This window comes from Ceratotherium simum, chromosome 4 (assembly GCF_057802395.1).
Source record: "Ceratotherium simum simum isolate JZ-2026a chromosome 4, ASM5780239v1, whole genome shotgun sequence".
Classification (NCBI taxonomy): domain Eukaryota; kingdom Metazoa; phylum Chordata; class Mammalia; order Perissodactyla; family Rhinocerotidae; genus Ceratotherium; species Ceratotherium simum.
The window spans coordinates 92,026,508-92,051,118 of record NC_141903.1 but is presented as its reverse complement, the minus strand read 5'-3'; the positions used below and the strand labels follow the sequence as shown (position 1 = coordinate 92,051,118).

Here is a 24,611-nt window from a genome sequence, read left to right as displayed (position 1 = left end):
TAGTTAACTCATTTCTCTGTACCTGAAGTCCAAAAATATTTTAAATAATTAACCAAGGATTAAAAAATCAAGGTCACTCTGTCAGTCATTTCATTTATGATTTATTTTAATTTCATCTTTTGCCTAATTAAAATTGCTGAATATAACATTATTGTTTCCATTGGTTCTGTCTTAGAGTCTTCAACTTTTTTTTTCTTTTAGTAAACTCTTCTCATGTTTTCTTTTCCTTAGAACATTTGCACCAGTGTGGGATGTGTTCAAAACATCTACAGAGAAATTAGCAAATTGTCACTTGGATCTTGTTAGAAAATTACAAGAATTAATAAAGGAAGTTCAGAAGTATGGAGAAGAACAAGTGAAATCTCATAAAAAGGTATCAGTTTTTTCTTGCTAAAGGATTGATTGATCAGATATTGAGTGCTTTCCAGTTTGGTCCTTTTGATGAATCATTTCATACCAAACAGACTAAAGAAGAAGTTGCGGGAACTTTGGAAGCTGTTCAAACCATTCAGAGTATAACTCAGGCCCTCCAGAAATCCAAGGAAAATTACAACGCCAAGTGTGTAGAACAGGAACGTTTGAAGAAGGAAGGAGCTACACAAAGGGAAATAGAAAAGGTAATTGTAATAAAAATAACACCTCTGTGGTTTCAAAGCACTTTCACACACAAGATTGCACTTAATCTTCAAACGCTCAAGAATGATCTCATGTTAAAAATGAAGACACTGGGGGTCAGCCCAGTGGCATAGTGGTTAAGCGTGCGCTCTCCAGTTGGGCGGCCCGGGCTTCACAGGGTCGGATCCTGGGCGAAGACCCACACCACTTGTTAGCCCTGCTGTGGAGGCATCCTGAATACAAAAAATAGAGGAAGACTGGCACAGATGTTAGCTCAGGGACAATCTTCCTCTAGCAAAAAGGAAAAAAAAGAGTGAAGACGCTGTGTCTCTGAGTGTTAGTGATTTACCTAAGAGAAACAGAAGCAGCCTTGTAAAATATGTTGTGTATGGTAACTAGATTAGCAAATTATAAAAAGGAATGATTTCTTTATGTCAGTGACACATTTGCAAGATTTTTTTTTTTTTTTTTTTTTTAATTTTATTTTTTCCCCCCAAAGCCCCAGTGGATAGTTGTATGTCGTAGCTGCACATCCTTCTAGCTGCTGTATGCGGGACTCGGCCTCAGGATGAACGGAGAAGTGGTGCCTCGATGCGCACCCGGGATCCGAACCCGGGCCACCAGCATCGCAGCGCGCGCACTTAACCACCAAGCCACAGGGCCGGCCCTGCAAGATATTTTTATAATAAGAATTAATTGACAAGACACTGCTTGGTATAAGATTTAACAATGAGGTAAAAGTTTTTTGAAGCAAGACTTTGGTATATTTAGAAAGGTATAGATACTTGAAGATAAGCTTTAAATATATGTTGTGGGTGATTTATTGCTGACTTTGAACACATTTGTGTAGTATTGTGGTAAACCACAACCCTTTCCCCCACTTGCATTTTAATTGAAAGTAGGTTTTTTTCCCCTTTCAAAACAGTTTAACCATTCACTTGTTTGATGTGGTATATTTCATTTAGGAATGAGCCATAGGGAGTGATAATTTTGAAACCTTTGTAAAGTATTTGAAACATCCAGTAAAAAAAGAAAACCAAATTGTAACCATATTACAATTATAATAATTATAAAAGTGTACATACATGGGCAAAAACTAGACTCTTCTAGTTTTTGGAAGAATGCATATGAAAGAATCAAAACATTTGATTGAATTTGGAGTAATATATTTCCTAAAATGTTTGTGCAATAAATAAAAATTGGGAGTGGGGGAAACATGAGGCACAGTAAGTTCATGATTTTAAAACACCCTCTGTTCCAGACACAGCAATTATGAATAAAATATAAAAAGGGAAAACAAACAAAATAACAGAGTCTGAAAAGAAGAATATTATCCTGTGAACCAGAAATGGAACAGAATCCGAAAGTGGCCTGTAGAGTGGACCATGCGGGCTTGTTGGACTCAGAGCCCTCAGGCAGGGGACCTTGGCTCTTGTGTGAGAAAGGGGACTAAATGTTCCCCACTGAGATGAGGCACAAGGAGCCCCTCTCACTGCGTGAAGCTCTAGGTAGGGAAAAAAGAAAGCTCTTGGGCTGCTGGCTAAGGCTAAAGTTTTATTGGAAGTTGGGGGCTTAGGGATGCAGTTCTGACTGGGAATCAAGCCAATCTTGGCCTATAATAAGATGCTTTTTATTAACATGAATGTAAATTTTTTTTTAAAACATAGATCTTTGAACCGTTTTTTTTTTTTTGGTAAACTTGAAATCCTAAATACTTATGGATATTATGACATAGTATGCTTCTCATCTTCACTCACAAACCCTTAGTTTTATAAAACACCATTTAGAAGTCACTCATGTTTGTGGACTAAGTACTTATTTTATATATATATATATTTACTTCATAGGATTTTACTATAAAAATTGTAGGGACTTAAACAGAAATACTTCTGGTAGTATATCATTAAGTTTAAAATTATAATGCTAAGGAAATGAATAACATGTAGGATTTATTTCATTATCAGTAGACAAAACAGAAAACCAATCTTTTATTTATGAGAGGAAATGTAGTTTTTGCTTTTAGAGCTTAATTTCCTCATTTAAGAACAAATGCTCCAACTTCCCTTTTAATAATGACTTTACAAAAGTGGTCAAGTTTGTTACTACTAGGATATCTAGTTTCTATAGTTCTACTCCAAGAGTTTACAGTATTACTAAGAATATATACTATTAGAAAGCTGTTTTGACTTAACTGAGTATTGCTGTATAGTTGTTTCCTATGAGAGAGGTTTCTTGCTTTCAGAAAATACAGATATTCCTGATACAATTACATTCTAAAATTGCCTCTACTTCCTTTTATATGATACCCTTAGTTTTCTTCAAATTTGTTTTTGTCATTACTTAGAACACCTTGTGAGTCAACAAATTCTTTTTTTAAAATTTTATTCCTTTATTACTAAGCACTTCTTTTGTCAGTTTTCCAAGATGCTTCTTTAAGTTGCTATGTAATTTCCTTAAGATTCTGGCATGTTATTTTTACCTTTGAAGAGTGAAAGCTGATGTAAAAAATATAAGTTAGAACTTATAAAGGGTATCTTCTTTCTTCTTCTGTCATGCTTCCAAATAAGAAATGAAATTTTACAGTTTCCTGGAGCAGAAAGTATACTCCAAAAGACTTATCTGTTCACAATTCCGAGTTAGATCCAGCTCTTCAACTTTGAGATGAAGACAATAATTTTATGGTCAGAAATAATGAACAAATAAGTTTATATACCGGGTTGAATGGCTAGACCAAGATTTATGGTGAGAATATTTTGTGAGAAAAAAAGAAAGTTATGAAAATATGCTGGTTTAACATTTTAAAATGAGTATTTCTACCCCACTTGACTCAGTAAAGATTTGAGTACCAAAACTAGTTAGAATTCTAGAGACTGAGTATAGGAAGAGGAAATGATGCTTCGGGAACTTCTTTCCGTCTTTTAAGGTCCTATAATTTTAAGTGTAATGAATAATGTGAAATAACTTGTTTACATTCTAGAAATATATCACAGGTTTTCTATAAGAAGTAATGGTCCTCCAGACAGTCATCTTGTATTTCTGTTAGGTTATAAATTGCTTTTGAGTGAGAAACCATCATTGTATTGTCCACAGCACAGCATATGTGTTTACTTAGAAAAATAATCATCATAATGAAATATTATTTGAATTTTTCTTGTTCATTAATATAATAAAAATTAATAGTTTATTTTATATATAGGCTATAGACTAAATTCTTGCCTTTTTAAATGGTTTATTCAAATATTTTTCTGATTGACTTGGATTATGAAGTGATAATTTGTGGGCAATAGTAAATTAATGTTTTAGTTTCTACCATATGCCTGTCACCATGCCAGATGTGATGAAGGTTATTAAAGGCTAAATACATACTATCCTCTTTTGTCTTTAAGAAGTTTCCTTCTTTTTTGAGGAGCCAAGAAGTATTGAATAGTGCAGAACAAGAGGGTTAGAGAGAGGTTTTAATGGTGAGTTTAGAAGGAGAGGTATCTTATTTTGTACAGAACCTGTAAAAAGAAAACAGGAAAGATCCCATGAAATAAATAACTTTTAGAAGTATGGGCACAATCAGTATAGTTGTAATTTTTGGGAGTTTTACATTTTTATGAATTTGCTTTCAAATTGCAAACATCTCTAGGAGTGATCACAACCTATTGTCTTTATCAGTAGCTGACACATAAATTATTAGGCAGCAGAGAAAAAGAGTAGGTGTTAGGATGAGGAACAAGCAAAGAAGGGGTTACCAGTTGGGACACCATCATTTTGGTAGGCTCTGTCATTGAAAATCACTCCATGGACTCTAGGTTGCTGATTACTCTTGTACAGACTGAAGATTTAGGTAGTTGGAAGAAGAAACTAAAGTCTCTTGGCATAAAAAAAATCCAAAAGGAAACCCAGATAACCATGCCATTGAAATCGTTTTTAAAATAAATTTTAGCAAACTTCCTATGAAGGTAGTTAGTAAACTCTAAATATCCATCTCATCTAATTGTTATGTGTTTGAATAGGGCTATGATGTTAGAGGAAGTATTAGTAACAGTAGTATAAAATAATGTCAAAGGGGCAGACAATGGGAAAAGAATAAAAAAAATATTCATAGGAGCAAACTGGAAAAATCCCACTTACTCTAGGGATGGAGAGCTCAGTACAATTCTTAGATATAATAACAGCAAAGTATAATGATGTATGTTCCTGATGGTGTTCCTTTTAGAAACCGTAATAATGGCAGATTTCATTTATTTTGTAGATTTAAGTATATGCCAGAACCTGTCGCAAGCATTTTACATAAATTACATTTCATCACCGGCAAATCTCTAAAAAATAGGTGGCATTATTCCCGTTTTAGGAATGAGAGAGCTCTGTAAAGCTGAAAGACCAGCTCAAACGGGTGGTAAATGGAAGAGCCAGAATTTGAATCCAGTTTCTTCTGGCTCCGAAACCAGTTTTCTTTACACTACAGGATAAAGTGGCATTCTATATTTTTTATTTAAGAAAGCAGGAAAGCATTGAGTGAATATGTTTAATATAATATATGCAGTTATATATTAGAGAGAGTACAGAGTTGCCTTTTTAGAGACTAGGACTGTATGCATCTCTTGCCAATCCCAAACCTCCAGGTAAAACCAACTTTCTGCTTCTAATTCTTGTTCTTAGACTCCTGAACATAGCTGGAGGTAATTACATATTGGTTCTGATTGGCTCTACATAAATTCCATGTTTTCCAGCTTTCCTTAGTCCTCAGTAGCTCTTAGCAATACTTGTACTCGTCTAGTTCTTATTTGTTGCATCCTCCACAACCATGGTTTGAAAGTTTTTTCCTTCTCCTGAAGCTCTCAGTCCCACCCTGCTCTTCTTCACTCTTGGCAGACCGTCCATCAAGAAAATGGAGCTCTTGATGTATCTTGAAATCCTATACTTCTCTCTTTTTGATCTTCTTTGAACTCTTATTTACTTCAACACCCCTCCCGCCAACTTCCTGTGTCCAAATTGATCAGTTGTTTGAGAATAGTTGTTTCTTTTTTTTTTTTTTTTTTTTTAAAGATTTTATTTATTCATTTTTTCCCCCCAAAGCTCCAGTAGATAGTTGCATGTCATAGGTTCACATCCTTCTAGTTGCTGTACGTGGGACTCGGCCTCGCGTTGGACGGAGAAGTGGTGCCTCGGGGCGCTCCCGGGATCCGAACCCGGGCCGCCAGCATCAGAGCGCACGCACTTAACCGCTAAGCCACGGAGCCGGCCCAAGAGAATAGTTGTTTCTTGATAGCCATGTGTCTGCCCCAACCTACAAGTTACACATCATCTTTCATTTTCCTGAATGTCTATCTTCTGTAGAATTTATCTTTACTTTTGTGGCTTTGTTAACTTTCTACCAATTTCTAGCTGTTTATATATAGATTCCAGTTCTTCTATGAAGACTTTGAAGAAGAGATCCCTATATAATATAATTTATCTTCATATTCATCACTGCCTAATATTTAATATATTATTAATTTTTTATTGAATAAGTAATTTTGATAAAACTAGAACTATAATAATGCAGTAACAATTTTGTAAAAATAGAAATCTTGAAAAAATATGCAGTGATTAAAATAAAATTTATAGATTTGCTGGAGTATAATCGAAACTGAGGAATATCAAGGAAAACTAATCTTCTCGACTATTGAACTAGCTTTATAGTCATTAATCAGACATTGATCAGACATGGAATACGTATACTTTGTGGTGGGAGGAAGGAAGACACAGGTGTAGAGAGGAGTGTCAAGCATATTCTGATGGTATTGTCACATTTTTGTTCATTGAATTCTTACTAACATTGTACCATTATAATGTGGTTATATGATCTTACTCTGGGTTATAAAATGAGAATATTTTAACTTTTCAAAGCATATTCCATCAGACAGAAAGGAGACCCAGCGTGTAATTTCTGTGTTATTGTGTGACTGTAACAAAAAATATTACTAAGGAGGACTTGAAAAAAGGTATTAAAATTAGTTTATGTCGTATGGAACTCAGCATAGGCCTCATCCCTTAAAATGCATTTAAATTATTATTTCATATTAACTTATATCAGGAAAGAAAAAAGATCATGTAGTTCAAAATGTTTTTGTTTTGTTACAGGCAGCTGTTAAATCTAAGAAAGCTACAGATACTTATAAACTCTATGTGGAAAAATATGCATTAGCAAAAGCTGATTTTGAACAGAAAATGACAGAAACAGCTCAGGTTGGTATTTTTAAGGCTTTAAATCTAAAATAGGGTATTTGTGTTTGCTGATATAAATATAATTTTTCAGTGTTAGAAATGTTAAAATGCACAATCTTAGTGTTTTAATAATGCTGTTTTAAAAATACACATCTTGTTTTGGAGATTGAGGACCAATATGCAATAATTATAATATTGTAAGGGATTATTCAGATAGATCAGAAGAGGCTACTTAAAGAGAATTGGGAGAATGAGGACATTGGTAGATGATGAAGACAGTGCTGATTGTTAGCCTTATGTATGGATTTTAAAATTAACTTCTGCTTAAGGAGAAACCTGGAAGTGACTCAGTGCTGGGGATACAGCAGTTAACAAAGCAGTGAAAAATCCCTGGGGGCCAGCCCGGTGGTGTGGTGGTTGGGTTCGCGTGCTCTGCTTTGGCGGTCTGGGGTTCGCAGGTTTGGATCCTGGGCGTGGACCTGCATGCTACTTATCAAGCCATGCCGTGGCAGGCCTCCCATGTATAAAGTAGAGGAAGATAGGCACAGATGTTAGCCCAGGGTCAATCTTCTTCAGCAAAAAGAGGAGGATTGGCAATGGACGTTAGCTCAGGGCTAATCTTCCTCACACACACACAAAAAAAGTCCCTACTCTTGCAGAACTTCCATTTTGGTGAGGGAAGTCAGACAATAAAAAGATGTCTGTCTCCCGGAAGCTTGGGGTTAAGTTATATCCAATTTCTTGTTCTTAGAGCCTTAATTAAAGGCCTAGGTTTAAGATGGGTACCTTTATGAATCATACCTAGAACTTCCACCTCCACCCTCTTCTCTTTTCTTGTTTTGTTTTTCTCCTTAGCACCTGTGATCATCTGACATACCATGAATTTTATTTAGTGTATCAGTCAGGATAGGCTAGGTATGCTGAGTTGACAAAGAACCCCCAAACCTCAGTGGCTTACAGTAGCAAGGGTTTATTAGTTATCGTAGTACTTGTTCATCATGAGTCGGCTACAGCTCTTCTGCCTTGTCATCACTCTGGTACTGAGGCTGGCGGAAGAAACTCCTCTTAGAACGTTATTCTTAGTCATCACTTCTGAGGGGCTAGAAACGTGGTAAAGCACACCGGCTCTTCTACCCATATTTTTTGTTGCCTGTCTTCTCCTACTAAAATGTAAGTTCTATGAGAGCAGGAATTGATTTGTTTACTGCTGTTTCTCAGCACTTAAAACAGCTCACAGCTCCTGGTAGGCACTCAGTAACCGTGAAGAAGAACTTTAGGAGTCTGACTCTTTGGACTCGAGCGAGTCTTCTCACTTGGAGTGGTGAATGATTCACCTCTCAGAAACCAAAAGGCTTGCATGCTTGTGTGCAGGTACACATGCATCCGTCTTTTCTTACCATGTTGTCAGCACTGTGCTAGATGCTGAGTGTATACGGGATATATGTAAATAAGACAGAAGCTCCCTGCTCTAGGTGGAGTGTTCAATACAGAGGAGGATGGCAGACAGTAAGTGCATGCTTCGATACAAAGTTATAAATTATTATAAGTGTTACAAGGGAGAACAGGGTTCCATGAGATAAGACAATAGGGGTGACCTAACTTGGATTAGGGAGTTAGGAAAGGCCTTTTTGGAGAAGTGATGTTTAAAACTGAGACTTGAAGAATGAGTAAGAGACTTATTCTGGGACAAGACTGTTCTAGGTACTGGGGATCATGGGTATGAAGATCCAGAGGTGTAAAAGAGTTGTCACCTTCTAGAAAGTAACAAACGCTCACTAAAACTGAGTAAGGAGAGGTGATGGTGAGAAACGAGGTTAAACAGATAGGCATGAACCAGGCTTTAGTAAGGGTTTAGGTTTTCTTCTAAGAGCAGTTGGAAGATGCTGAAGGGTTGTGTGCAGGGATGTGACATGATCTGATTTGCATTTTAAAGCATAATTCTGGCAGTTTTGTGAAGAATGGATAATCGTGAGGCCAAAGGAGAATCAAGAGTCCAGTTTGGAAGGCACTGTAGTAGGTGAGAAGGATGAGGGCCGGTGTGATGGTCTTGGAAAGGAGAGAAGTGAATGCATCTGGAGATGGCAGAGGTGGGGTGGGTAGGGGAATTCTAAGGGAGATGAAGATCTCCTCCGGGCTTTGGCTTGTAAGTCTGTGTGGATAGAGATGAATGGGAAAGACTAGATGAAGAACTGTTAGTTTGAGCGGTTGGAAGGAGATCCGATGTTCAGTTTTGAACCTGTTAATTTTGAGCTGCCTTACCTAAGTGGAGACATCAGATGGGTAGTTTTGGAGGATCCAAGTAATCTGGGCTGGACATAATGTTCACCATCCCTTATCCACAGTTCTGAATTCCAAAAGCTCTGAAAACCAAGATCTTTTCTATAACTCATTTGGCCACAAAACTTGAATTGATATGTGGCTGTTTATAGTCTTTCTTCATCCTGCTAGTGCTGAATATACTGTTTTCCTTTAGAAGTATTAATGTGTTCGATAAACAGATGCCACTGCAGTCCTGCTGATAGTATTATGAAGTATATGGTAACAACACCATATTATCTTTATTTAAAAAATCCAAAGTGTTTGAATTCCAAAACACCTGGTCCTAAATGTTTTGAATAAAGGATTACGAGCCTGTATAAAATGGGCGTTTGTCAGCACACAGAGCCAGAATGGCATCGTCTTTGGGTGGAGTGTGGGGAAGAAAGGGCCAAGCTCCGAGAGACTCAGCATTGACAGTTTGGTTAAAGAAGAGACACTGGAACCCAAGGAGGAGACACCAGAGAAGGAAGAAACCTGGGAAGTATGGTGTCATGGCAACTGGGAAATGATGATGTTTCAAGAAGTGTTTCCTTAGTTGTGTGAAATGAGGCTCCAACTCTAGTGAGATCAAAAGTTGCAGCTTTTATAGTAACTGAAGTCATTGTAGACTTCAGCAAGTGCCCTTTTGTCTTTTAAATCATTAGAAACCCTTGTTTGTAAGGCACTTATTGTTGATTTGTTAATTTTTCATCTAAATGATTAGTTTCTATCAATGAAAATGTTTGCCTTTCAATTACTTAATTGAAAAAACAGGAATTAGAATTTGCTAGTGTCAGGGTTTTTTGTTTGTTTATATTACTTTTTAAAAATATTCTTTTTTTTTAAGATTTTATTTATTTATTTTTTCCCCCAAAGCCCCAGCAGATAGTTGTATGTCATAGCTGCACATCCCTCCAGTTGCTGTATGCGGGACGCGGCCTCAGCATGGCCGGAGAAGCGGTGCGTTGGTGCACGCCCGGGATCCGAACCCGGGCCGCCAGCAGCGGAGCGCGTGCACTTAACCGCTAAGCCACCGGGCCGGCCCTTTAAAAATATTCTTTAAGAATTTTCAGCACTTATCTTTCCCTCTCCTTATCTCTTTCTGCTTCCTCATTACATTTTTTTTTTTTCAAATTGGTGTTTTGTTTATCCTGCCATTTCCAAGATGGGAACGTTAATTTATTTGAGCAGATGTACAACCATGCTGCTTTTAGATAAAAGTGATAGTATACCATGGTAGTGTGTGCATGTTCTCATTTGTGTTCCTTCTCTGTCTGTGTCTCTCTGTCACACACACATGAATGCAGAACAGGTTAACTTGTTTCTTAATAGACAGTAGACTTTAATTTGGGTTATTTAGAAAGGAAAAGAATTCTTTTACATCTCCACTTTCCTTTTGTTCCAGGCCAAGCAGGTTGACCTAACCCCAGTGGGAAAAGGGGTCTGTCAGTCTAGTGAGAATCAAATTCGGGTGGCAGGACCTATATTTACTAGTGGGAAAAGAAACTGAGTCCCTGGGGTGAAAAAGTTTAGAATTTACTTGGAGTGTTTGTAAGTTTTTTCATTTGGGTTGAGAGTAAGCGTGATTAACATTGTGACTTTCCTCTGTGCTCATGCTTTTCACCACTGTCAGTTAACGACACTTGAAAACCTTGAAACAAGTGGACTCTTGTTTACTTTGAACAGTTAGATGGCTAGTTTGAGGAAACTTTGAGATTTGCTTAAGGGGTGCCCTCAGATTAAGGATTTTTAGGGTTAGAGTGCTTTTATATATCTCTAGTGGCTGACAAAATTGTATTTTTTTTTTTTTCTACTAATGTAACAATACATAGGAACACAGTGAATGTGAAATTGCAAGGAGGAAAAATCTATCTTACGTGTTCAAGATAGTTCATTTATATTCAGACACTTGAGACTATATTTACATTGCTGAATTGCTCTGAGTTAGTAGTCACTGATTTTCAGGAATTGTGATATTTAGCAGTGTTCCTTCACCAAAAAAGAAAACAGTACACTTTCAAAATTGCGTTTGAATCGTGCTTTGAGTTTCAGTGTGGCTTCATGCTTCAAGATATTTCTTAATAATGAAGGATCTGCCTTGTTCAGTGTAGCTGTTTCCAAGGAGAATGAGAAGGCGGCGTAGTTTTCTTGGAATTAGGGGTCATCCATATGAAATTAGTGGCTGTCTGACCAAACTTCCCTGGATTTGGGTGTACCTGTCTGTGAGAAAATATCTTGTTCATTAAATTGCAGAAATTTAAGATGAGGGCGACTTCTTATAATATGAAGATAAAATGGAATTATGCTCCTGCTGAATATTCCTCAGTTCTTAAGAGTAATTCAGGATCTTACAGTATTAGTATTCTCATTGACTTGGTCAGAATTAGTCAAGACAAGCAGTCTGTTTTAACTCATTAGTAAAATTGAGTAAAATAGGCCATTCCTCATGAGTAAAATTGATTTAAGTTTTTGGATTATTGTTGCATTACTACCAAAACTGTAATTTTGCCATTATTGGTTTTTTTTTTTAAAAAGTTCAGACATGTTACACAAATGTGGATATGATCATTTGGCTTGGTGATTTCTGATCATGTAACTCAGTGCTGAAGAAAGTTGTACATTAAATATGGCATGAAGGGGGCCGGCCCCGTGGCTTAGCGGTTAAGTGTGTGCGCTCCGCTGCCGGCGGCCCGGGTTCGGATCCCGGGTGCACACCAATGTGCTGCTTCGCTTGTCAGGCCATGCTGTGGCGGCGTCCCATATAAAGTAGAGGAAGATGGGCACGGATGTTAGCCCAGGGCCAGTCTTCCTCAGCAAGAAGAGGAAGATTGGCAGATGTTAGCTCAGGGCTGATCTTCTACACACACACACACACACACACACACACACACACACACACACACACACACACACACAAAATAAATAAATAAATAAATAACTTTAAATATGGCATGAAGGAATTTAGTTTGATAAATTAACCAGAGAAAAATAACAAGGCGTTTAGGCCTATTCCTTAGAACTGATTTAGTTTGGCAACAAAATGGGTAATCAGGTTTGTGCAGTGGAAATGACAAATGTATTTTGTTTGAAAATGGCTAGTTCAGCATTTCCCAAATCCTGTTTTGAGGAATATTTTTGTTCTGTGAGATATTCATAGATACTCAGAGAAGAAGAAAAACCAAAAGGGTTGTGCGTTAGAAGAAATTTGGAAAACATTGAGTTATGCGGAGTGAGACAAGTTTTGTTATTTCCATATTTCTGAGAGTTGTTAATATGTTTATTGTGAAGCCAAGTCTATCAGTGGTTTTCTTCCTGGGGATAAATATCAAAATAACCTGGGACTTTTTTTCCAAACAACATTCTCACCTCCTCCTACCCCTTCCCCCAGGTAGTAGTGGAGGGTCTCTGTATTCTGTGGTTTGAAAACACCCCCAGGGATCTGGTGCACCCTGCCTGCAGTTGAGAACTGCTAAAGAGAGTGTGCAGGCTTTCCTAAACTTCTTTGACCACAGACTACCTCTTTTGGAGACTGTGTATTAACAGTTCAAGAATTGGAAAGACATTTTGAGAGTCTATGGGCTCGATAAGTCCTCAGAAGTAAACTGTAATTTTTGCTCTGCCAACTAATTGTTCTTCAGTTTTGGAAACACTTCTCCTTTGGCTTTTGTGGCACTATTCTCTTCTGGGTCTCCTTGTAGTTTTCTGACCATGATTACAGATTTTAATTTGTGGTATCTTCAGAGTCTGAAAAAGTGCATATTCGCCTGAGAAATGGCATAACAAAAAGTTAGCTTTTCTCAATGCTATATGTTTCAGTATATTTACTAGACTCATGTGTCTAGAAGCAGTGTTAAACATTACATAATAATGATAACTTGTAAATTTGGTGAGCTGTTTTGAGATGACTTATAAAAGGTCTTTTGATTTCAGAATATATGTTGTATATTGTGTGTAGATATATATATTTTTATATATATGTAACTTTCTATATTTGCTACCCAGAAATTTCAAGATATTGAACAAACTCATCTCATTCACATAAAGGAAATTATAGGATCCCTGTCAAATGCTATAAAGGAAATTCATTTGCAAATAGGTCAGGTGAGTGTTTACTTTTGTTGAACTGATTCATGAAAATTTTATGTTAATTTGTGACTCTTTAAAAATCCAAAACTCATAACATGATACTGAATTATTTTGGATAAAGAATATGTATTTACATGTGTTAAATATAAAATAGACTGGATTTTTGTTTGTTTGACCACCAAGGATGATAATTCAAATTAATTTTTAAAATTAACTATGCTCAGTCCTCTTTACATTAAAATTCTGGTTACCAATTTTTGAATTTTTTTTTTGAAGTTTTACTATCTTAAAATTTAGAACAGCAGCTTCAGTAAGTTATGGAACTTGTGCTTAGAAATTTTGCAAAAATATGAAAAATGTTTAATGGTGACAATTTGGAGTATATTGAAATACGGTAGAGGGCCAGCCCTGGTGACCTAGTGGTTAAGTTCGGTGCCCTCGGCTTTGGCAGCCTGGGTTCAGTTCCCCGGGCGCGGACCTACACCACTAATCTGTGGCCATGCTGTGGTGGCGGCTCACATACAATAAGAGGAAGATTGGCAGCAGATGTTAGCTCAGGGTGAATCTTCCTCAGCAGCAAAAAAAAAAAGAAATACAGTAGAGTAAGATGAAGTCAGTTATTCTTTATTATTAAAGATCTAAAACTATTGTCATTGTCCATATGAGTTTTATTTATCATAAGAATTATGTCTCTAAAACACTCAAAGATGGTAACAGGAAACTGCCTTGATTTCTAAGGCTGTGAGGCCATATCTTAAGGGGTTCGTGTAAGCAGTGGTTGGTACCCACACGTCTGCTAACACTGTAAGTTAGGTAACAGAGCATCTTAGGTAAATGAAAGTTCTCAAAGGCTCTGGGTCAAAAAATACATATTTTTGTGTAATGAATTTTAATTGCTTTGTGGAGGTGTTGTCCAAAATACAGTAAGAATATTTATGGGAAAAGAAAAAAATTTATCTTTATCTCATTTTAATAGGTCCATGAAGAATTTATAAATAACATGACTAACACTACAGTTGAAAGCTTGATACAAAAATTTGCTGAGTCAAAAGGCACTGGGAAGGAAAGACCTGGTAAGATGATAAACTCTGCACGGGAACTTGTTCACGTTTCACTCCCGTGGCAAATGTGTTTGCCTTTAAATCCCAGAACTGCAGAATGGAACTTGGGAGATACTTAAAAATCTGTGTAAAATCTCAGGTATCATTTACTTAGTGTCTGATGATGTATTAAATTAAGATTTTTGTTTTGACCTTTAGTGGTTAATAATTTAGTAGTTCTTAAAATGATTATTATAACTTTTACTAAATTCATATATCACAGTTTCTTTATATTTTTGAAAGTAGAGTTAGCAACAGAAGGCCATTTTAATAAGAGAAAGAGTGGGAGAGAATGTTGAGCGTTTGGAGCATTGAGGCCAATGGAGAACCTTTCTTAAAATTCAGTAACCTTTTCCTTTTCTCATTCAGATATGTATTCAACAGATACATTTATTGAGTGCTAACAGTATTCCAGGCACTGTTTTAGACACGGGATATACCAGTGAGCAGATGAATACAGGAGTCCTGATTCCTGTTTTATGAACAAATGCTGATAGGTGTCCTGAATGTCTCTCTCTTTTTTTTTTTTTTTAAGTTTTATTTATTTATTTTTTTGTGAGGAAGATAGCCCTGAGCTCACATCCATGCTAATCCTCCTCTTTTTGCTGAGGAAGACCGGCTCTGAGCTAACATCTATTGCCAATCCTCCTCCTTTTTTTTTTCCCCCCAAAGCCCCAGTAGATAGTTGTATGTCATAGTTGCACATCCTTCTAGTTGCTGTATGTGGGACGCGGCCTCAGCATGGCCGGAGAAGCGGTGCGTCGGTGCGCGTCTGGGATCCCAACCCGGGCCGCCAGCAGCGGAGCGCGCACACTTAACCGCTAAGCCACGGGGCCTGCCCCTGAATCTCATTTTTGATAAGCATGTCATGATATGTCAGATGTTAAAGTAGCCTGTTCCCTTCTCCTGCTCAGCATTCTTAGAGTCTTCCAGATTTCTTAACTCTATTTATTAGTTACTATACCTTGTTCTTGCAAGATATTTGTTTCACTCTGTAAATTAATTCAGTCCAGTAAAGAAGTTAAAATATGGTTTGGAATTGAGCAAATGGATAAGTGACTTGTAGAAAAGTCTGGGAACCGTTTTTCTTCAGTGCAGTTCACAGAACTAAGGCTTGAAACCTCAGTCACCTTCTCTTCCTTCTTCCCACATTTCATTAAATTTCAAATTGTACTGATTCAATTATGTTAGTGTTTTTCCCTTCACACCTTTTTTCCATGCTTTCTCTGCCTACCTAACTAATTGCAGCAGAGGTTTCTAAATCCTGGTGTAATAGGCATTTCTTCTCTCATCCATTTTACGTGTTTAAAGCATGTTCGTGTTTTGACTATACAATTATGAACTTACAACTGCTCTACTCATAAATTCTTGACTTTTCATTATAGACAGAATGACATTTAGATGCTGGCCTTTCAGCATCTGGCCCTGACCAGTCTTCAGCCTTACTCCCCATTATTCCTTTTCTAGTACCCTTCACTGCAGCCAACCTGAACTGCTTGCTCTTTCCCATACGTGCCCCTTTTTCCCTTGGTACCTTAGTCGCCCTTATGTCCTTACTCTAGAAAATGCTATATCCCACTCCTTTCCAACCCCACAGCTTCCTATTTATTTGTTGAATGACTAAACTCTGAAAGACCAGGTCATGTGTTACTTCCTCCATCAAAAGTGCTGGAGAACTTTAACTGTACTTTTGTTTGGCACTCTTGCTGTCTACCTTAAATTTTAATAATTGTACACTTGGGAAGAACAGTTCTGTATTTGATTCATCTATCTTCTTTATGTGTAAACAGCACGTTTTTGTTGAATGAATGAGCAAATGGGCATACAATGGTAAGGTTAGAATGTTTAAGGAGGTTGGAATGGATGGATTTGCTGTTAGAAGAGTCTTGGTGGGGAAATAGTAAATAATTATCGTTAAAGTTTAGTGAGCCCTTACTCTGTGTCATGTACTGTGCCAACCACTTTGCAAGCAAACTTTGACCTTCAGCAACTCTTTGAAATAGGTACTATTATTCCCATTTTACAGAGGAGGGAAGTGTCGAGAGGTTAAATGATTTGCCTAAGCGTAGTACATGGCAGAGCTGGGATTAAATTCTAGGATTCTTGACCTCAAGGCCTGTGCTTTGGAGAAATTAGAATAGAACTAAGTAAGTTTATATATAGAGGGAGAATGACATATATAATATATATGAGATACATATATGTATGACTATATATGAGATATGGACTGTATATGAGATAACTGTATATGAGATACATAACTACAGAATAGTGTGAAACCCTAAAACTCCTTGTGCAGAGATTAAATTGTAAGTGAAGACCAGTTAAGAGAGGTAAAAACAATTGGGGAACAAATAGAATTTTATGTAGACCATTTAGAAGTGTTGATAGAATAAAAGCAAAGATGTATTGGCTGGTTAAAAATGCCTTAGACAGAACTCTGAATAAGATTGGGAGATTATATCATTAACAGTATCCTGTTTGTGACATTATGTTGTAGTTTTGTAAAATGTTATCATTGTAGGAAACTGGGCAAAGTGTACAATGAATCTCCCTGTATTTTTTTTTTTTTTTTTTTACAACTGTATGTGAATCTACAATTTTCTCAACAAAAATTTCCATTATTTTCTTACCTGTGGTACAGCACAGTAGTTAGCCCTGTAGTTTGTGGTGTACTCTTCACCAGCAGTGAGACCTTTAAGCCTCAATGCTGTCCTCTGTAAAGTGGGGATAATAATAGTACCTACCTCATGGGGTTGTTGTGAAGTTTGCGTGAGATAATGTAGCATTTACTGAGTACTTGGTAAATGTTATTTTCAAAAATCAATACATTCCTGATTAATAGGTAGCTATTACTGGATATTGTTTCTTTATAAATTTAAATTTACTGGCCTCAAGATGTACTAAGACATGTAGAAATTCCTGTAGCTACGTGGTAAGAGGGGGCCAAGAATGGTGATGACGTGGGCTTTCCTAGCGTCACTAAACTCAGAATTAGGTGATTGTTTCAGGATGACTGTTGACATTGTGTATATAGGCGACTGACTTTCAAAAGAAAGTGGTCCTAGAACTAATTTTAAAAAAAAAGGAGGCTGGCCTGGTGGCATAGTGGTTGAGTTTGTGCGCTCCGCTTTGGTAGCCCAGGATTCACAGGTTCGGATCCTGGGTGTGGACCTGTGCACCACTCATCAAGCCATGCTGTGGCGGCATCCTACATACAAAATAGAGGAAGATGGGCACAGATGTTAGCTCAGGGATAATCTTCCTCAGCAAAAAGAACAGGATTGGCAATGGATGTTAGCTCAGAGCCAGTCTTCCTCACAACAAAAAAGGAGTGAAGTGTGGGTGGAATGGAAGGGATCAATAGTGCTTCTCTAGTTGACTTGCTGTGGCTGGCTAGCTACAGTTCTTTTATATATATTTGTCCAGCTTATGGGTACCTGAACAAATGAGTTTGGGGGCTCATTGCAATGATGAAAATTTTGTGTGTGATTGTATGGAATTCCTGGACTCAAAGGATTTTGTTTTGTAACATGTATTCTAACCCTCAATTGTGTATACTATTGATTGCTGGTAACATTTTTTATTCCTGTTTTGTAAGGGCCCCCTCTGGTGGATGAGTTCTTTCCCCAACTAGTTTCAGTTCTATGGGCTATACATTTCAAAAAGAAAACAGGAGGCCCAGTTCTTTAAAAACTTTGTATACCTAAAAGTTTATGTCTCTTGTGCTGAAAAATGACTGTTTTCTTTAGTCAGTTATCTGTTGGAAGATAGAACCTCTAACTTTATGTCTCCAATTCTTCTGTGTAAATCAAACACTTTGAGAGTATTAACATTTTTTCCCTATTGATTGAGACTATTTTATACTACTTATTATATGTAGTGACTTTTTTCGTCATTACTTTTTTTACTGAGATATGATTAACATACAACAGTGTACCAGTTTCGGGTGTGCAATGTAATGATTTCATATATGTTTATATTGCAAAATGATTACCAAAGTAAGTTTAGTTAACCTCCATCCCCATACATAGTTACAGTTTTTTTTCTTGTGATGAGAACTTTTAAGAACTATTCTCTTAGCAGCTCTCAAATATATCATACAGTGTTGTTAACTATAGTCAGCAGGCTGTACATTGCATCTCCAGGACTTGTTTATCTTATAACGGGAAGATTGTGGGTTTTGACCACCTTCACCTATTTCACTCACCCTACTCCCACCCCCTTGCCTCTGGCAACCACCAATCTGCTCTCTGTATCTGTGAGTTTGGTTTTTTTTAGATTCTACATATGAGTGAGATCATACAGTATTTGTCTTTCTCTAAGTTATTTCACTTAGCATAATAACCTCAGAGTCCATCTGTGTTGTCTCAAATGGCAGGATTTCCTTCTTTTTTATGGCTGAATAATATTTTGTTGTGTGTGTATATATATGCACATATGTATATACACACCACATTTTGTGTGTGTGTGAGGAAGATTGACCCTGAGCTAACATCTGTTGCCAATCTTCCTCTTTTTTTTTTTTTTTTTTTTTGCTGAAGAAGATTAGCCCTGAGCTAACATCTGTGCCCATCTTCCTTTATTTTGTATGTGGGATGCCACCACAGCATGGCTTGATGAGCGGTGCATAGGTCTGTGCCCAGGATTCAAACCCTCAAACCCTGGGCCGCCAAAGCAGAGCGCCCGAACTTAACCACTATGCCACCGGGCCGGCCCCCACCACATTTTCTTTATCCATTCATCTGTCAGTAGACACTTAGGTTGTTTTCATGTCTTGACTTTTGTAAATAATGCTGCAAAGAACATGGGGATGCAGATATCTTTTCGAGAGAGTGATTTCATTTCCTTCAGATAAGTACCCAGAAGTGGGATTGCTGGATCATATGGTAGTTCTATTTTTATTTTTTTGAGAAACTTCATATTGTTTTTGTCAGTGCTTTTTAAGCGTAGTACTGCCTGGCTCTTCTGGAATTTGAGTCACTGTAAGTGGATGCTTTGAATATCAAAGCACCTGTGGTCTGAAAGGATCATGAATAAACAGGTGTTTTCTAATTTTGAGTATCTTTTTATGTTCTAATGACATTATCCTAGTATTCCTACCCATTCTCATATACTTCAGTTGCCGAAGGAGATTAAAATCCATATTTTTGAAGTTTTCTGTTTTACAGTCATGCTGCTAATTTTACTGTATGCTATTTATAATTCATGAAAGTAAAGCAAGTTTCCATTTATAAGAAACAAAAGGATAAATAACTTAAGTTGGTAGGCTAGTGTGTAATATGTTTAAATAAAAGATTTTGTTGGAAAGCTTATCTGTATTTCATTATATAATAATATAGGTTTATAGCTTCCATTTGAGGACTTCCAGGGACTGTATTTAAAGATACAAATAGAAAAAGCCTGAGAAACGTGAACATAAACAATCAGCCACAAAGAAAAGGACAAAAATGAGATTCTTGTGGTCACACTGCCTAAATGAAATTAATTGATTAGTTTAGATATTTAGAGTATTTTAGCTTCTACATTAGGTGTATTATTTTCAAGTATAGGGTAAAGCAAACAATTGAAAAAAATAAAAGCTAGTGATAATCTTTCCAGACCCCTCAAGGATTTGGAATAATGTCAAACCTATAAACAGAGCCTTCTGCCACTCCCCACTGAAGGGTTTTTTTAAGTCAGAGAAACGAACCCTCATGTAGACAACAAAACTAAAAATAGCTAAGAAGAGCCAAAGATCCACAGATCACACCAGATGCACCGAGATTACCTGGTTTTTCTATTGGATAGCAAGGGAGAATGACCAGAGAAAGAGGAAAGAAGAATGGACAGTGAGTAGGCAAGAGGATAAGGTGGATTAGCACAAATAGGGGAGGAGAAGAGGAGAGCCCTTAAAGAAAATTAAAGAGAAAAGCTCTGCTCTGTGAGGGAGGACACCTCACCTGTTTTGTCCCACCCACCTAGGGCGGAGGCCCTGAACTCTGCCCTGTGGCATGTAGACGCCACCTGGTAATGATTCTCTTTTATATCTTTTAGAGCAGGAGTCAGCAAACTGTGGCCATTGAGCCAAATTTAGCTCTGCCTATTTTTGTGAGGCCTACAAGCAAAGAATGGATTTACATTTTTAAATGATCAGAGAAAAAAATCAAAAGAAGTGTAGTATTTTGTGATACATAAAATTATAAACTTCAGATTTCAGTGTCCATAAAAGTTATTTTGAACAGAGCGCACTTCCTTGTTTATGTATCATCTGTGGCTGCTTTGCACTGCGACAGCAGAGGTCAGTAGTTGTGACAGACCTATGGCCCCCAGAGTCGAAAATATTTCCTGTCTGACTCTACAGAAAACGCTTGCCTACCTCGTGTTAGAGAATACATTTCTTGTGTAATATAGTAGCATGTATGTCCCAATCCATTAGAATTGTTAACTTGTAACACCACATAAGCTTTTTCAAATGCTGATTCTGCTGCTCTTCTTGGGTTCAGAAATCATTTAATCTGCGTCCTGCACCAGCTACGTGTGCAGTCATATCACAGCACGGTAACTGATCCCCATAATTATAGTTCTGAATTGTGAAGTACAAATTAAACTGTTTTGAGCAGACTGTTTAAGGAAAGCTTAGTTCATTAATTTGAATTAGCCATTAAAAATGTTAAATGTATAAACACTGGCAATAAAATAGAAGTGAAAAAATAAAGTAAGCTGATTACAGTTTCTGTGTGTGCATAATTACAAGGACAGGGTTTTAGTTATTTTTGCAGTATGTGAAAGAAGCTAACTGAAGGCAATTTGAACTTAAAAGGAAATTTATTAGAAAGAAACTGAGGTATCCCAAGGATCCAAAATCAGGACTCTGGCTGGGCTGCAGAAGGAAACTCAAACCTGAGGAACACTAGGAATCACTTTTCCTTCCTTCGAGCTCTGCATTTCTACAGCTTTATTTTTTTCCATGTAGAATGGCTTTCTTTGCTTTTCCTGGCACGTGACATAGGTGACCTCCAAGTAATTTGTATGTATTTTTGCTTGTTTTTTAATTGCAGCTACAGCTCAGAAGTAACCCAGGTTTTTGTCCCTTTCCAAATTTCTAGGAGAAAGAATCTGGTCCGGGTAATTGGGTCAGGGAGACCCGGTCATGTGGTATAAACATGTCTTCTGCACCACTTGTGGAGAGGGGGGAGTTCCAGAGAGGAGAGGTTATTGTGAGCTGGGTATAGTTGCCCAAGTTTTGTCAGGATCACAGAGGGTGAAGACATGACTCAGTCTAGGGGGATGGAGGCAGTGTCAGATTTTGGATACAGGAGGAGATTATATTTCAGTGCTAAGCTTCTGTGTTTGGAGAACTAGATGAAAATTTGGAAGGTTTTATAGTGCTGAAGTTTCATGGTTAAAATCTTGTTCCTTTCATTTAAGACCATGGTTCCTAAGTTTGCCTCATCACTGGTTCTAAGCCTTGGGTACATGTGGGAATCATTCCTGGAAGTTGTTTTCCCTTTCCTTTTCATTTCATTTCTCTTCTTTTCTTTTTTTTTTTTCAGTGTACAGACAGTGTACTATCCCAGAAATTCTGATTTCATTGGTCTAGGGTGGGTCCTTGCTACCCAAGAAAATGCAAATTCCTGAGCACCAACCCACACCTCCCCAGTAGGATACTCTGGGAGTGGGGCCCAGCAATTTGTGGTTTAACAAGCGCTCCAGGCGATTCTGATGCATGAGGCTTTGCACTAGGACATTCAACTAGGAGTTGGGATTTGGAACCACTGGATTGAGGCAATTCTGCAAGCCCTTTATCAAAAGAAATACTCCTGAAGTGAAGTGGCATTGATGTTGCAGCTTACTTTCAAATGATTTAGCAAGCAAAAAAAGAAAAAGACCATGTGTATGTATGCGTATGTGTACAGAGAGAAAGAGAAAGCAAGTATGGCAGAAGGTATTATTGTTATCTTCCACATCATTCATAAAAATGATATGACCTAGGTTCAAAAAAAGTAAGTAACTAGTCCAAGATAATCAGCCAGCAAGTGGCAACAGCAGAGCTGGAGCCTCCATGCCCTTTGCACGCCACCATGAGCTGGAGTTTGGTGCTCTTTTTCATGCCAGCTTGCCTAGTTCATTGTCCCAGGCCCCTAGGAATGTGGCTGTGTTGCGTTCCAGAGGCCCAGGAGCAAGCTGGAAAATGTAGTCATTGACTCCCAGTGTTATGAGTCACACACGCACCTCTCTCTCTTCCTCCCTCCTGCCTCTACCCCCAGCCCCCATCATCATCATTCTTTTTATTAGACTTTGGGGTCTGGGCATGTTTGTATGTTTTACTTTGGCTTCTAATTAGAACCACGTGGTTTCAGTTGGGCATATGCAGAAATATGCTCAATTCGGGTAGCCCAGACTTCTTATTTGAGTTTTGAGGGCAGTTTTTTTTTTTTTTTTGATGAGAAAGACTCGCCCTGAGCTAACATCCATTGCCAATCTTCCTCCTTTTTTTTTTATTTGCTGAGGAAGCTTTGCTCTGAGCTTACATCTGTGGCAGTCTTCCTCTGTTTTGTACGTGGGTTGCAGCCACAGTGTGGCTGATAAATGGTTTAGGTCCGCCGCCCAGGATTCGAACCTGCGAACCCGGGCCGTTGAAGCGGAGTGTGCTGAACCTAACCACTATGCAATGGGGCCATTGAGGCCAGTTTTTAATTAGACAAAGTTGTAGATTTGCCCTGTTGGTGGCCTGAGATTTAGAATTGATTCCAAAACAATGGGGACTATTAAATATTAAATATTAGAGTATTTAATACTCTACCTCATTCCACAAAATACTTATAGTGATTGAAGATTACAGTTAAATAAATCGTCTTTCCTCCTGTAACATTTCTTAAAAGTTTTGATCCAAATTAGATTTGGATGAATTCTTTAGGTTGTTGACTTTCTTTTTTTGTGTGTGCAATAATTTATTCCTACTGATGGTTAAAGCATCATATGTAAGAACTGTTTTGCTTTGGATCATTGGCCTCATGGGGGTCTGCCTTTAATTTCTTCTGCCTTTAGTTGAACTCATGATGGCGTTTTTAGACACTGTGTGAAAGAGCATCGCGAGACAGAGCCAGAATGGTCTTATCTGCTTTTATACAAACTAAGTTGCCCTTGTTGCCCAGCATAAAATCTGAGCGCTAAGAGCAGTTATTTATTTTGACAACAGAATTAATTGAGCCTAAAACAGTTGAAATTCCAGTTGTAGCAAACTATTCTTTCTGACTCTCACTCTGGCTTTGGTACTGTCAAAAAAAGTAACTTGTCTTATGATTAAATAGCAGAACGATGGGCACTGGACTGCACTGGAGGGAGATGCTGAATAAACTTTCTACTTGTGAAACAGTTCAGAAGTGACATGCTGCAAAGAGGGTTCGGAATGTGCATCAGTATCCAGCTGAGCTGTCAACTGGCACTGAGCCAGGCACGCAACGCCTTACCATGTGAAGCAGCATGTGGAGCGTATATGCCACTTGAAAAAGAGAATCTTTTTCATGCATGATTTAATGTTTTTTTTTAAAAAAGGGTATGTTTAGTTTTATTATACCAGAAACTGTTAGTATTTCTATCTTTAATAGAAAAGCTTATGTGCAGATGGTACTCAGTTTAAAATATTTAATATATAGTTAACAATTTGAAAGGACTTGGCATCTTATACTTGAAAAATGTCATTTTAAATATTTTTATTGGACATTTTCCCATTTCAAATGAATTTTAAGAGGATGTTTAGAAAAGATAAAGAGAAAAGCAATCAAGATATGTCTGGTATAGGATAGGAAAAAGGTTTTGTGAGAAAGAAATGTAGACTTCTGTTTGAGAGAATGATTTTCATAGAGTTGAGGGATGCCTTTACTATTTTCACATGTATGAAGGCATCCAAAGATCTTAAAACCGTATATACCATATTTGCTAAGGTGATGTTGTAAGAATCTTTCTAGATACCATATTTTTAAATATTTGTAAATAATGCTTTTTTTTGGCATTGGTGTTTTTTTTTTCCCTCTCTAGAATAAGCCCATAGTCTGAGGATTGGAGATTCTGTAAATAGTTACTGGGCGCAAATTATGTGCTGTTAGCTAGGGGAGAATTTTTGATTAACCACATTTCTGGTTGTCTTTTTTTTTTGGTAAACGCTCAGATTTATTTGACAGGTGGCTGTCGTCTCTCAAGCTTTATTAGTAAGTGATAAAGCTGATAATGCATAATAAACCATTGGTAATTTAGGTAGAGAGTTTCATTCTTCATAATTTTTTGCACCATGTAAAAAGTTGCTAATTATCAGATATACATACTAAAATTCTTTAC

At 37.3% G+C, this 24,611-nt stretch overlaps 1 protein-coding gene across 3 annotated transcripts in view; it reads left to right on the top strand.

The window, feature by feature from the left end:
- The window catches only part of FCHO2 (FCH and mu domain containing endocytic adaptor 2), a 119,842-nt gene that overhangs the window by 30,638 nt on the left and 64,593 nt on the right, over positions 1-24,611 (top strand). For all 3 annotated transcript variants that reach the window (XR_015552045.1, XM_087430200.1, XM_087430201.1), the window contains 5 exons: positions 232-373; positions 465-617; positions 6,727-6,831; positions 13,111-13,209; positions 14,171-14,267. Coding sequence is in view for 2 of the 3 variants with exons in the window: in XM_087430200.1 (XP_087286326.1) it covers positions 232-373; positions 465-617; positions 6,727-6,831; positions 13,111-13,209; positions 14,171-14,267 (596 nt within the window). In the remaining variant the exon portion in view is untranslated. The remainder of the gene's footprint in view (positions 1-231; positions 374-464; positions 618-6,726; positions 6,832-13,110; positions 13,210-14,170; positions 14,268-24,611) is intronic.